The 14,742-nt window shown below is 47.6% G+C and overlaps 1 protein-coding gene across 5 annotated transcripts in view; it reads left to right on the top strand.

Annotated features, from left to right (window-relative positions):
• TMC5 (transmembrane channel like 5) overlaps positions 1 to 14,742 on the top strand; it is a 74,018-nt gene that overhangs the window by 46,927 nt on the left and 12,349 nt on the right. For all 5 annotated transcript variants that reach the window (XM_023616246.2, XM_014730094.3, XM_070230927.1 and 2 more), the window contains 6 exons: positions 942 to 1,086; positions 2,482 to 2,637; positions 5,011 to 5,162; positions 10,121 to 10,199; positions 11,033 to 11,130; positions 12,603 to 12,698. In XM_023616246.2, coding sequence (XP_023472014.2) covers positions 942 to 1,086; positions 2,482 to 2,637; positions 5,011 to 5,162; positions 10,121 to 10,199; positions 11,033 to 11,130; positions 12,603 to 12,698 — 726 coding nt within the window. The remainder of the gene's footprint in view (positions 1 to 941; positions 1,087 to 2,481; positions 2,638 to 5,010; positions 5,163 to 10,120; positions 10,200 to 11,032; positions 11,131 to 12,602; positions 12,699 to 14,742) is intronic.

The raw sequence follows: 14,742 nt of genomic DNA, 5'->3' as shown, positions 1-14,742 counted from the left end.
ACTAGGAAGTATTTCTTAAGCTGCTAGTACTCAGTGGTGGCAGATTTTGGAAAGGTCTTGTGCGTTCTCTTCAGCCTTTTTCACGTGCCAGCCTCAGTGCTGAGTGCTTCCTGGGTCTGATGTCACTGAGTCCTGCTGACGTCCCCATGATGATACAGCCGCCTTACTGCTCTGAGCGCTGTGTTGACTCTTGTGGGGGGCCGAGTAATGCCCCCATGTCCCAAAGATGTCCACATCCTCATCCTGAGAACCTGGGAATCTTGCCTTACCTGGCAAAGGGACTTTGCAGATGTCATTAAGTTCAGGGTCTTAAAATGGGCCAATGTCATCACAAGGGTCCCCTATGGGTGGGAGGCAGGAGGGTCAAAGTCAGAGAGACAGTGGAAGATGCTCCTCTGCTGGCTTTGAAGATGGAAGGGGCCACAACCCAAGGAATGCAGGTGGTTTCTAGAAGCTGGCCAAGGCAAGGCGACAGATTCAGTCCTAGAGCCTGCAGAAGGAACACAGCTTTGCCAATGCTGTGATTTTAGACCCATTTTCTGATTTCTGACCTCCAGTAAGATAAGAAGTGTGTGTCGTTTTAAGCCGCTAAGTTTGGGGCAGTGTGTTACAGCAGCCATAGGAGACTAATCCAGCTCTCATAAGAACTGTGAGGTGAGTACTGTTACTATCCCCATTATATAGATGTGGAAACTGAGGCTCAGAACAGCTAAAATGGCCAAGATGCCCCAGCTGGCGAACCAGGATGGTAAGCCAGGCCTGTCACATCCTGAAGCCAGGGCTCTTAACCATCACGCTCGCTCCTGGTCTGTTCCAGAACTTGGGGCCAACTCTCACATGTTGCCTTCCACGTTCATGACAGAACTTTCCTTTGTTCTAACCCCTGCAAGCCCAGTGCCTGTCCTAGTAACCCCTGGGTGTTTTGGTTTCTGCCTTCCTAGCATGGCGCGGTACTTCCGGAACAATTTCATTAACCCCCACATCTACTCCAGAGGGATCGCTAAACTTATCTTTTGCTGGGACTTCACCGTCACTCATGAGAAAGCTGTCAAGCTGAAACAGAAGAATCTTAGCACCGAGATAAGGGTAAGGCAGGCCTGCTTTCTGTGCCCATTCTCGCAGCCAGGCTCCCTCCTTCCTTCGGGGTGTCTGTAACTGTATTAAAGTAATAATGGGGGCCGGCCCAGTGGCACAGTGGTTAAGTGTGCATGTTCTGCTTCTTGACGGCCTGGGGTTCCCTGGTTCGCATCCCAGGTTTGGACATGGCACCGCTTGGCGAGCCATGCTATGGTAGGCGTCCCACATATAAAGTAGAGGAAGATGGGCAGGGATGTTAGCTCAGGGCTAGTCCTCCTCAGCAAAAAAAAGGAGGAAGATTGGCAGTAGATGTTAGCTCAGGGCTAATCTTCCTCAAAAAAAAAAAAAAAGGTAATAATGAACTGTTTTTTATTGCCCACGAGATTGGCAAAAAAGAACTAAAAATATTCATAATGCCCAGTGCTGGTGACAGTGGGGGGAAATGGACATTTTCACTTGATGTGGTGGCTTGGTTACTGGTAAAGACTTACTAAATACTTTTTGACCTCAGAGTTCCAGGTTTAAAATTTTATCCAGTGGTTTTTGGGGCTGGCCTGGTGGCATGGTGGTTAAGTTCGCGTGGCTCTGCTTTGGCAGCCCGGGGTTCACAGATGCGGATCCCAGGCGCAGACCTAGCACAACTCATCCAGCCATGCTGTGGTGGCGTCCCACGTGAAAGAGGGGAAGATGGGCACCGATGTTAGCGCAGGGCCAGTCTTCCTCAGGCACAAAAAATTTATCCAGTGGTTTTCAACTGTGGTTCAATTTATTCAGTGGTTTTGCCCCTCAGGGGACATGTGGCGATGTCTGGAGATTTTTTTTGGTTGTTACCAAATTGAGGAGTGGGCGCTACTGGCATCTAGCTGGTAGAGGCCGGAGATGTGGCTGAACATCCCGAAATGCACAGGACAGCTGCTGCCACACAGAATTATCTGGCCCCAAACATCAACAGTGCTGAGGGTGAGAAATCCTGGTCTATAGAAAAAAACTTATGAAAAAGAAAGAGCGGGCGGAATTTACAAGCCAAGGGGCTTTGACAAGAGGACTGCAGACGCTAGCTTCTTCCTTGGTGTAGACACCCAGCCTCGTTCTTCAAGCTCTGCGATCTCAGTGTCCTTTCCCTAGGAGCACGCTTCCAATCTGTTCGTCCTGGCTGTTCCCCTAAGATGGAGAAGGCGTCTGAGGCGGGGATGGGGGTTCTTGGCTCATTTGAGATTTTCCCGCGGAGATTTTCACGGGGAGACCCACAGTCCATCTTCATGGTGAACTTCCCCTCTATCTCGCCTGTGGATCTGGGGTGGATTTGAGTCTCTGGGAACGGCGAGTATCCACCGGGGTCGGGAGGGGTCTTTGCTAGCAGTGGAGGGGGCTCTGTGAGTGAACTTGACTTGCTTGCGTTTACAGGAGAACCTGTCCGAAATCCGTCAGGAGAATGTCAAGTTAACGCTCAATCAGCAGCTGATCCGCTTCTCTGCCCACCTGGCAGCCTGGGTTGTCTCTACCGGGGTGGCCATCGCCTGCTGTGTAGCCGTTTATTACCTGGCTGACAACAACTCCCAGGTAACCAGAAAGCTAGAGGCCTGGGTCCAGGCAAAGGGAGGGGGTGCTGGAGGGGCGCGTGGAGGCGAGCCCGCTGCTCAAACTGGGGTCCGTGGCCAGCAGCATCGGCGTCACCTAGAGGCTTGTTAAATAGGCAGACTCTTGGGTCCCTCCCTCTGCAGACTCAGAATCTGCATCGTCACATTGTCCCGGGTGACGCGTGTGCTCTGGGCTAGTGGAGAAGTAGAAATTTCGGCCGCAGACCTGGCATCAAGTTCTGGTTTCTTCCTTTATTATCACATCCCTAATGCCTCCCACAGCCCCCAGCACCGAGTAGACAATAAGTCTTGTGACCTGAGGGATGTTGGTGAGTTATTTCATCTTTCCGAGCCCGGAATTCCTCACCTGGAACATGGGCCTGATTTCACCTGGCTCTGTAGGTGTGTGGTCAGGACCAGAGAAAAGTTATGTGGAGTCTCCCCAGCGCCTGGCTCTGTGGGTGCGGAAGGAATGTTCGTTCTTTTAGTTTTCATGATATAACTGAGTCTAATTTAACTAGGTAGTCTGGGCAAAGTACTGTTTTTCCATAGTTTCATCTTTCTCCTCTGGAAAATGGGGCTCATTGTAGCCAGTTTGCTGACCTCTAGAATCGTGGTGCAGGTTGGTCTGATGGTGTCACTTTCTTTAATGGCTTCCCGTTGCCCCCAATATAAAATCTGTCCTCCGTGGCTTGATTGATAGATCTTTTGTGATCTGACCCCTGCCCACACATCTCTACCTACAACACCCCACAACACTCACGTCCCACACCAGCAACACTAAATGGCGTGTCCATAGTTCCCTAAACACACCATGCTTTTCCTTATCTCTAGGCAGGAAACATGCAGTTCATTCTCCACTCCCCACTTCCCTTCGTGTGGCAAACTGCTCCTCCTCCTCTAGACCTCAGCATGGGTGATGCCTCCTCCAGGAAGCTTTCTCTCACCAACGCCACCCTCACTAAGCTGCGTTAGATGCCCTTGACTCTGCAGGCTGTCCCTGTGCACTTGTCACATGCAGCATTGAAAATGCTTGTTCACACATCTGTTTCTTCAAAAGACTGTAGCCAGGCACCTGGCCAATGCCTGGTATACAGTAGGTGCTCAACCAAACAGATGACCAAGTGGAGGAGTGGCCAGCAAGAAAAAGGGTGTGGGATTATACAAGCCTAAGGATTTGCCCCTAATGATACGAAGGTGTGCCCTGAAAGGGAGAAACCGAGTCACGGTCCTCAGGGGCCTGGCATTGCCTACCTAGGGTGGGAGCTGTGACAGGGCAGCTGTGGTCTGAGTTTCTTCGTCATCCGGCGGGTTTTCTCCACGCCCCCCTGAAGTGATGGAGGGCCCGAGGAGGAGGGGCAGTGGGAGCAGCCCGCTGTTGGAGCACCTGCCGCTTGACTGGCAGGCTGGGTCAACTGCACGCCTCCCGGGGCCACATTCATTGGCAACTATAGTTTCACCTGAACTGTGCCCTCGGCTGTGTCGTTTAGGGACCAGACCTCACCTGATTTGGTCTCCTTTAATTCTTGCAAGGTCTCTGTGCATTATGTGACATTCTCGCATTATGCAGACAGGGAAAGCAGCTCCGAGGAGCTATGCACCTGACCTAGACCTTGCAGCTTATAATCGCAGGGTGGGGGCAGCATTTGAACCCAGGCTACACTCTGTTGTGAGACATCAGATAAATCAGCTGTCATCCCCCACTCCAAGGATGCTGGCAGAGGGGCAGCCCAGCAGCCTCCCCTCCGAGCCGGACGCCACAGTGGCGTCCACATGAAGGAAGGGGACCTCATACTAAGGTGTGGCGTGGCTCGCCTAGGCTCCCCTTCCTCCTAGTTGGGTGACCCAGGACAGGCAGCGCCTGGTGAAAACGAACAAGGCCGGGCAGGAGAGGGCCGGTGAAATTCCATGGTGATGGGTACCCTTGTGCTGTAGCTTCACAGACTCAAGCCTTTGCTCCAACAGCCGGGGAGCACATTCTCGTTTCCCAGACCTCTTTGTAAGGAAAGGAGAAGTCACCGAATGGCTGTCTGAGTTCAGGTCCCTGAGTCAGATAGACCTGGCTTCAAATCTGCCACTTCCTGGCTGGGTGACCCTGGGCGAGCGTCTTCACCTCTCTGAGCCTCGGTTTGCCCGTTAGTTAAGTCTGTTGAGACCCACCTGCTGGGCTGCAGGGAGGATAATGGAGTGAGTAACGCTTGGTGCAGGGTGAGCGCTCAATGAACGGTCGCTTCATAGCTACCCCCGGAGGAGCTACTTCTGGGCTCTTTCCATCGTGGGGGGTTCTTCCGAGGGAGGCAGAGAGGGGGTCCAGCACGCAGCGGGCGTCTTGCTTCTCTCCCTGCGTGCCCTGCAGTTCCTACAGAGCCACAGGAACCCCGGCGCGGTGCTGCTGCTGCCTTTCGTCGTGTCCTGCATCAACCTGGCCGTGCCACGCTTCTACTCCATGTTCGGGCTGGTGGAGCGGTATGAGATGCCGAGGCACGAAGTCTATATCCTCCTCATCCGGTAGGTGTGTCGCCTCCGCCGCTAGCCTCCGTCTCCGCGGAGGGAAATGGGGTGGGAGCTAGAAACGGTTACGCTCGAGTACCAGAGTTCTGTTTTCCAGAGAGAATTTCAAGAGTACAGTGTGTTCGTGTGATGTGGGTTAACAGCCGTAAAATCCAAAGAGCCCTGAGAAGATACAGTGACTGAATACATCCGCCTTTTGCTCAAAGTAAAATTCCCAATTGCTGCCAGCCTGAGGATTAGCATAGTTCTCAGTTATGAGATGTACAGATGTGCAGGTTGTGCACTGCACAAAGGTTCCTGGCTGAGTTGTTGTGTAGGGACTGAAATCATCCAGTGTTTGCATGAGTCAGACTTTGAGCTATGATACCCTCTGCATCAGTCAGGGGGAGGAGGTACATTTTTGTAATTCAGCCACCCAAAAGGAGGTGGAGAAAGTGCTTTGGGCCATTCATGGGCTGAGAGGTGGTGCCTTTTTGTGATTCCCACAAAGGCATTATGTGTGCTAGATGACCCTGAGGTTTTCAGAAACAAAGCATACAACCACCCAAATCGTGTCCTTATTGCTTCTTCTTGGCTGGTTCCCGGGCCTGTTCCTGTCTATGGTGGTGTTTATAGTAATAGGGCTGAACAAAGCAAAGGGAGTTTCTTTCTGGATCAGTCCCAGAGCCCTTGCTTTACCATGGCCTCGGGGATCTGACTCCTGGCCAGCTGTCCAACCTCATTTTCCACCCCTCTCCCCCTTCCTTACCACTACCCCCACTCCCCTGCAGCCTCACTGGCTTTCCAACTGTTCGAAAACATGCCAGCTACATACTTACCTCTGGGCCTTTGCACTGGCCATTCCTTCTTCCTGGGATGCTCTTCCCACAGATGGCATATCTGTGCTTACATCTATGTTTCTAGTTTCTCTATGCAGATCTCACACGTTTTTGTTACTCTTAAATTTATGACAAGGATATTTAAAAACGCACACACACTTACATACACATGTATGTTTTAGGTCAGGACCTGACACACTGCAGCCTGCAGACCCAGCCTGCTTCCTGTTTTTATAAATAAAGTTTTATTGCAACACAGCCATGCCTATTCGTGGACATATTGTCCATGCCGCCCTCCTGCTACAGCAGCAGACTTGAGTAGTTGCGACGCAGACTGTGGCCTGTGATGCTGAAAGTATTTACCATCTGGCCCTTTACAGAAAAAGTTTGCTGACGCCTTTTTTAGATCAGTGTTTAGAGTTAATCTATATATGCGTTATTCTCCTGAAGTAAAAAACCTTAACAAGCCTTCCCTTCTCCCCACCCCACCCCATCGAAAGCCTCCCCTCCCTGGTAGAAACAACTGGGACTTTTTTTATTGTCGTAAATATGTTTATAGATATAATATGCCATTTTAACCACTTTTAAGTGTTCAATTCAGTGGCCTTAAAAGATTCATTTTTTTACCGTGTGCATTAACAGTAAGTTTCACTGGCTTCTTTGCTCACCAGTGTTTGCTTACTTACAACTTCCTCTTGTGTCGAAAGAGAAGGCAAGATGTTGTTTTAGGTGGGTCGAGGGATGGTCAAATTTCTCAGTACTTCCGTGTTCAAACGTATCTTTATTTCGCTTGTCTACTTGAACATGAGTTTGGAGGGCCCCAGACTGTGTTCTGACTACCCTCTTCCCGAGTCTACAGGGGTTGCTCTGAGACTTTCTAGCATCCAGTGTGGGCACATAATTCCCCAGCTGCCCTTCTAGTTCCTTCCTATTGGCATCTTGAAGCTCCAGGAGTCCCCAGACCTACCTCTGCCTCTGAGGCTGTCTTCCGCCAAATTTGTTTTAAGCTGGGGTTTTCTCCAGCCTTATTTCTCCGTCAACCACCTTTGTCTTTTTATCTTTCTAGCCTTTATTTCTGCTTTCTCTATTCCATAAGTCCCTTTACATTTCTGGTCTGTTCGTGACTTTCTTGTTTTGCGATGCTTGATGGATCCTTCAGCTTCTAACGTTTCTCTCATTTCAACAGAATTCGGATGGAGCAGTGGGAGGCCTGTGTGTCAGCATCCTATTGTGATCCAATCACTTTATTTAATTTGCATTTTTCTGATGACTAGTGTTATAGAACCAGGTTCGTTTTTGCCCACCGCTCAGAAAGCCAGACACTGAGATGACGAGATTGCAGCAGCCAGAGGGTTTACTCACAAGGCAGCCACGTGAGGAAACAGGAGAATGAATCTCAAACCCACCTTCCTAGTAATGGGGACTCAGGGATATTTATGGGGTGGGGGGGCAGGGTGGTCTGAAATGTGGAGAGAGGTGATTGGAGGTGAGGAGAGGTGAGGTCACTGATGATGTGCGCAAGCGTAGTCAGACTCCATGCCTCTTCATAGGACGCATGCTCACAAAATGGCGCATTAGCATGATCTAAGGGTGGCGTTTTTAGCGTCTTGACGTCAAAAGGTAGCTTATCGGACATCTGCATGGGCCCAGTTGATGAGTTGGTGGTCTCAACTGGCCTCAAGTGGACAAGGGGTTCTAATTCCTGAAAACAGCTTACATACCCATTACCATGGCGACCCAGGCTCCAGCGAGATGTTATCTAAGGAAGCTAGTGGGAGTCAGATGGCATGTTGGCTAAACAGCACAGTTAAGGATGGGCGAGGGAACAGCTAAAAGCTATAATCTGTAAAAGGAAAAGGAAAAAGAACTTTAGTTACTAGCTACTTACCCATCAATGGCTAACTGTTTGCTGGTTTCACTAGAGACGTTCATTGTCTTAATATACACTAGCCGTTTGTAATGCTTCACGAAACATTCAAAATCTTCTCCACATGAACAGAAAATGGGGAAAGCTCAGAAATACACAGTCTAATCTATGATAAGCTTTTCTCAGCTTAGAAGAGTGTGATGGCTTTTCTTGGCTGAGAAGAGTGTGTTTTCAAGTACACTGCCATAAAGGTGTATAAATTATGTTCAGACACCAATTCCGACATGTGAAGGTGATGCGGGCTCAGCGAGCCGAGGAGTCAAAAGAAAGATTTCTTGGACTCTCAAGGTCTGGCAGTAGTGCTCTTTTATTTAGAGCATAGCATGGAAAAGCATGGGGACAGGACCCATGGGCAGTCAGAACTGCTGCCAACATGGGTTGTGGGTAGGGCTAAATTTAAGGCATAGGTATGTGAGTTATCTCTTTACAAGACAAAGGAAAGAATATGTAAAAAAGTCGTTACAATGGTATCAGTGCAGGTGGGGTCTGGTTATTGGGTGGTCCTATAACATTTAGATAAGAATCAAACCAGATTAAGTAAATGGCTGAAGCCACCACCTTAAATATTATTTTTAGCTAAAGACAAAGGAGGATGTTGGGGATGGAGGGGGAGTGATCATGGGAGATTACCACACAAGTACAGTAAACAAGATGCAGATTGAAGTCCTTGCTTTTGGCATTGATTAAGAGTTTCTAGAGATAAGGTCATCCCCCCTTCTTCCCAGTACAGAGAAGGAGACACCTTTACAGATGGAGATTTCCTTTACAATGTAAACGTCTCTTAACAAAGGGGAAGTAAATTCTACTCCTCAGAGCCTCCCTCCGTCTGCAGTTTTTCAAAGTAACCAGCCAAAAAATAATCCTCATCAGAGGTTTTGCCACCCCGCCAAGCAATTCCCCAACATGAGGCGGGTGTCCTACCGTTTCACTCAATTCTGACACTGTCTACCTGGAGATTCCACGGGATAAGGGTTCAGTCCTACGAGACTCTTCCCTCTCCCCCACTTCAGCCCCCAATCGCAAGTTCAGGTTGTTACCCATAATCCTGACCGACCGGCTGTAGATGGGAGGGTCCAATGACCCCCTCTTCAGGTTTGATTAATTTGCTAGAGTGGCTCACAGAACTCAGAGTAACAGTTTACTTACTAGATTACCGGGTTATTCTAAGAGGATATAAGTCAGGAACAGCCAGGTGGAAGCGATGCATAGGGCGAGGTGTGGGCAACGGTCATGGAGCTGCCATGATCTCCCCAGGTGCCCCACTCTCCCCCCACCTCCACGTATCCTCCAGGCTGGAGGCTCTCCCAACCCCATCCTTTTGGGTTTTTGTGGAGGCTTCGTTACAAAGGCAAGATTGACTAAATCATTGGCCTTTGGCAGTCATTCAACCTCTGGCTCCTCTCCCCATCTCAGAGGTCAGGGGGTGGGGCTGAAAGTTCCAGCCCCCTAATCACATGGTTGGTTCTCCTGGCAACCAGCCCCCAGCCTTAGGGTGGTCCAAAAGTCACGTCATTAACATAACAAAAGACACCTGTATTGCTCTCCTCACAGGACATTCCAAGGTTTTAGGAGCTCTGTGGCAGAAATGGGGACGAAGACCAAATACACATTTGTTACAAGTCACAATATCGCAGATTACTAAGGCGTTAACACAGGAGATATTGAGGGTCTACACAGGACTGGGCACTGGGCAGAGTCGGGGATCTGGCACTGAAGAAGCCTGATCAGATTCCCTTCCTTCACAGTGGAGGGTGTATCAGTCAGAATAAATTACATTATGCTGCAATAACAAATATCCCCCTCCCTTGAATCTGAGTGGCTTGGAACACAAAGGTTTATTTCTTGCTCGTGCTACATGTGCATTGTCGCTTGGCAGGGGGTTTTACTCATGTTAATCATGCAGGGATCCAGATGGAGAGGGCAGCAACCTTCTTGAATACTGCCCGTGGCTATTCCAGAGGGAAGACAGTGAGTTCTGCAAGGTCTTGCTGGCATTTAAATGCTCCAGTCTAGAAGTGACAAAAAATGATGTATGTTACTTCTGCTCACGACTCATTTGCCAGAACCAGCCAGATGGCAGAACCAGCCCATTCAAACCACAGGGGGGACAGGAATTTCATTCCTACCACGTGCCCAAAAGGAAATATTGGTGAATAGCACTAATGACTGCCATGGAAGGTAATGAGAGTTGTTTTCTCTTCTGTTGTTAGAAACATCTTTCTGAAAATATCAATCATTGGAATTCTTTGTTACTATTGGCTCAACATTGTGGCCCTGGCTGGTGAAGAGGTGAGATTTCCATGCTGTTCCACCTTAAGTTCGGTTTCTTAGCTGCTGACCACCAGGGAGGAAGTGAGTTTCTCAAAAGTTGCTGCTCATGATATTAGAACGGATGTCATGTTATTTTTCCATCCATCTGTCCACCCATTTATTCATCCATCCATTCATTTATCCATCCGTCCATCCATCTAACCATCCAGCAACCATCCGTCTATCCACTCATTCATCCATCCTTGGGCTGGGCACTGCAAACATCCCCCTCCTCATTCAGCCAAATCTAAAAGCCCCCAGTTCATCGGCTCTTAGTACTGACTTCCTGCTGGGGTTATTGACCATCAGCTTCGTAAACTGACTCATTCAAACTTCCAGTTGGTGCTAGCCCGCTAAACCTCTAGGCCACTTTCTTAAGAAGGAGATATTAAGTGATTTTTCGTAAAGTCAATAAGCAAAAAAAAAGGGGAGGCATTCTTAGCCATTGACACCTCCTGCTCTCCTGAAGGCATTGCTGAGCGCTGGCTGAGGAATGGGATCCAGAGGGCGTAGGACAGAGATGAGAAGTGTTAAGAGGAGAGAGAGTGAGAAGGGCAAGTTTGGCTACCTGTGGATGGAGGGCAAGCCTTAATGGGGGAAGGGGGTGCACAGAAAGGAATAAACACCCTGAAAGCAAACTCAGCCTAATGGTGCATTTCTGCCGAGAGGGGCTCTGCTTTTCTGGGTATATAAGGACGTGGTCCAACTGAGCCACCAGCCACGTCCTAGCGAGTGCAGGGCGCCAGGAACCGATGGGAACGGAGCGGAGGCTGCAGCAGCTTCCTGGATCCTGACTCTTGTTTGCCTTGCAGTGTTGGGAAACCTTCATTGGTCAGGAAATCTACCGGCTCCTTCTGATGGATTTCGTGTTCTCTTTAGCTGATTCCTTCCTGGGGGAGTTCCTGCGGAGGTAAATATTTGTCCATCTTGAGTAATTAGGACCTGACCTTGTAACCAGAGCCTGTCTTGGCTGAGCAGGAAGTATGGGTCCCGTAAGTACTCTAAGTGTGCATTGTTCTAAGTCTGCGTATTGTCCCTCCACATACCAGTTTCTCCCAAATTAACTGAAATTTCACCTTGACCTGACAGTCCTCTTGCCAAAGTTCGTTTGGTCCAGTTGGCCCTTGACAACCTTCTCTTGAAAAAACAAAAATGTTCTAGAATAAAACAGAAATGGAGCCCTTTGAGATCTTATCTACCATAGATAATTTTAATATTCTAGTGTATATTCCTTCACATTTTTCTATGCACATACTGCTTCGCGTGTGTTTATATACTACATAATTTTCTAAGACAGAAATGGGGCCACATGGCATCTTTCCATGCCTGTACATGTAGATTTATCTCATTGTTTTCACTGATTTTTTTTTTAATGATACGGTGAGGACGATTGGCCCTGGGCTAACATCTGTTGCCAATTTTCCTCTTTTTTTCTTTTCTCTTCCCAAAACCCCAGTACACAGTTGTATATCCTAGTTGTAAGTTGTTTTCACTGATTTTAATTAATGTACTAATTTTTATTTTAGAGCCCAGGTGTGCGGAATTGGGGCAGTGTCATCACTGGCCCATGTGTGGTCCTCTTTTATTTATCCATTTATTTTTAAATAATGTGATGAGCGTCTCCTTCCTTGTAGATGTGCCTGTATGTCTGTAAGCTGCCCTCGTGATGAGAGGGCGTGACACAAGGCTGATTTTTTCCTCCAGGGGGAGGTTGAATGCTGAATTTCCTCATTCAATCTGTGCAAACTCACTTTTATTCCAGTCTCTGTTCAACGTCCGGAAATAAACGTGAGAAGGGTTTTGTTGACAGCAACTTTTTATTGGCAACTCTTCTGTATGAGGAAATCAAAGTTGTCTCCAGTTTCCCTGAGTAAATGGAGACCTTGGTTTCCTCCTTGTGGATTAAGAAAACAAAGAAACCCCATTAATTCAATAGCAGTAACCAAAACCTGAAAAATTTGCAGTTTATTTGAGTTAGGAGGTGCTAAGCTTATCTGGTTCCTGAAAAAAAAAGTTTAACAAAGAGTGATATAAATGAGATAGCAGATGGGATCATTTAAATAATTATCTTATTTAAATAATATCTATTATTTATAGTTAATTATTTAAATCATAGGTGGGATAATTTAAATAATGTCTTCTAGAATTCTTTTACACGACTGTAGCGGTACGCCCATTTGAATGCATTGGGTTAATTCTATTTTCCCTCGATGCCCTTAATTATTTCTTCAAAACCATGCTTATACTTGGAATTTTTCAAAAACTTGCAAGGGGACTTAGGCCTTTATTCCAAACTGGTGAAGGTCTCCTTTATTGATTGTGGGGAATCTTTTGAAGGAGGGGGTTGATGGTTTGGGTGCTAAACTCAGTATGTTTTCGCAGAATCATCGGGACGCGGGTTTTCACAAGTCTTGGCTTGCAGGAGTTTGACATTGCCAGGAACGTCCTGGAACTGATCTATGCACAAACTCTGGTGTGGTGAGTTTTGAGAATTGGAGGGTGCCCAGTGGTTCCCGCCTGACTATGGACTCAGAGTTTCGGTGGCGAGCCCCAGAATCTGTTGTTTGTAAAGCCACACGACTAATACCAAATCCAGCCAGTCTGAGAGCCGGGAATTTATGTCCCAGACTATGCTCGTCCTTTATGAGGACTTTGGGCAAGAATCGCCATAGGGCAGGCTCTCAACCCGGAGGCCCCCAGGTTGTATCCAGCTTGCAGGTGTGTTTTGCTTTTCCCACACAGTGCTGCTTCTAAAGATTTGAATTAACCACCAATATTTAAAAACCAGGAGGTAGACCATAAAATTTAAAATTTCTGGCTTCCTTCCAAAAAAGGAAAGATGTAGACTATCTGCCATTATGGTAACAGTTGGCTGGGCCTTGAACTGGGGCGAGTGGCTCCATTTGTCACAGTCCCCACCTTGAACTATTATCTCCCCAACACTGATTTGCCATCTCTCATTGTCCTCATGCTGTTAGTTTTCTTATGGTAGAAAACTTTACTTTACCTTGAGGTCTTAAGAGAAGTGGGAAAATAAAGAAAAGCGGAGAGGGGCTGTGTGCTTCTGATGCCTGGCTGGCTTCAAGCACTGATGTCCTACCTGGTGGGCCCTCTGTAGCCTTTGGGCTTTGTGACCTCTGTTTAGCAACTGTGTCCGTGCATATGTACGTGTGTGCGACTCTGTTTTGGGACTCGCCAGCTAGTTGCATCAAATTTTTCATGAGCTCAAACCAATAGTAACTCAAACCAATAGCCAGTGACTATTTTACTTATTTATTTTAACCTGGTGTAGTAAATGCCAGAATTCCATGTAGTGCATTACATTCCTAAATTCCATCTGTTGGGGGGTTGCTAATTTGGAAGTAGAGGATTTGGACTTGAATAAACTTGGATTCTGGGGCTGGCTCTGTCACTCACTGAGGTCAGTGAGCTTCTCTGACCCTCAGTCTCTTCATCTGCAATATGAACATCATAATAGCTACCTTCGAACTGTGTTGAGGATTAAGTCAGATGATATGTGAAGACTGCTTTGCAGTCTCCAATATGCCATACAACTGTGCAGGGTTTCATTTTCCGACTCTTTACAGTTGCCCTGGGTGATTTGGCTATCTGCAGATTACTCACTAATGCCAGTGACTTTATTTTTAGAGGTAGCGAGGACTTGTTCTTTGTGTGGTTTATGTGATTTGCATACTCTCATGTCACCCCCTGGCACCTGGGCAGCTGACAAAGGCCTTTCACCCACATTATTTCAGCTAACAGGATGCCTTTGGGCAGGTTACATAAACTCTCTCTAAACCTTAGCTTTCTGACCTATAAATGGGGGAGCTAATAGTGCGTACATCCCAGGGTTTTGCTGAGGATTAAATGAGAAAAACGTATGCATTAAGTGCTGGTGAGTACCTGACTCAGAAATGTTTTTTTTATTGTGGTTTTTTTTGGTTAGGAAGACTGGCCCTGAGCTAACATCTGTTGCCAATTTTCCTCTTTTTTTCTTTTCTCTCCCCAAAGCCCCAGTACACAGTTGTATATCCTAGTTGTAGGTCATTCTAGTTCTTCTCTGTGGGATGCCGCCATGCATGGCTTGATGAGCAGTGTGTAGGTGTGCCAGGATCCAAACCAGTGAACCGCGGGCCGCTGAAGCAGAACACGTGAACTTAACCACTATGCCACCATGCTGGCCCCAGAAGTGTTTTATAAGTGGGGATATTATGGCTGTTGTTATCCTTATGAGCACACATTTCAAAAATTGTGGTAAAAAACACATAGCATAAAATTTACCATCTCAACCATTTTTAAGTGTATAGTTCAGTTGTGTTGGGTATATTGACATCATTGAACAACCAATCTCCAGAACTTTCTCACCTGGCGAAACTGAAACTCTGCCCCTTAAACACTAACTCCCCATTTCCCCTCCCCCCAGTCCCTGCCACCACCATTCTACTTTCTGTTTCTGTGTTTGACTGTCTTAGATGCTTCATGTAAGCGGAATCACACAGAATTTATCTTTTTGTGACTGCCT

This window comes from Equus caballus, chromosome 13 (genome assembly GCF_041296265.1).
Source record: "Equus caballus isolate H_3958 breed thoroughbred chromosome 13, TB-T2T, whole genome shotgun sequence".
Taxonomy (NCBI): Eukaryota; Metazoa; Chordata; class Mammalia; order Perissodactyla; family Equidae; genus Equus; species Equus caballus.
This window is presented reverse-complemented; position numbering and strand designations above follow the sequence as displayed.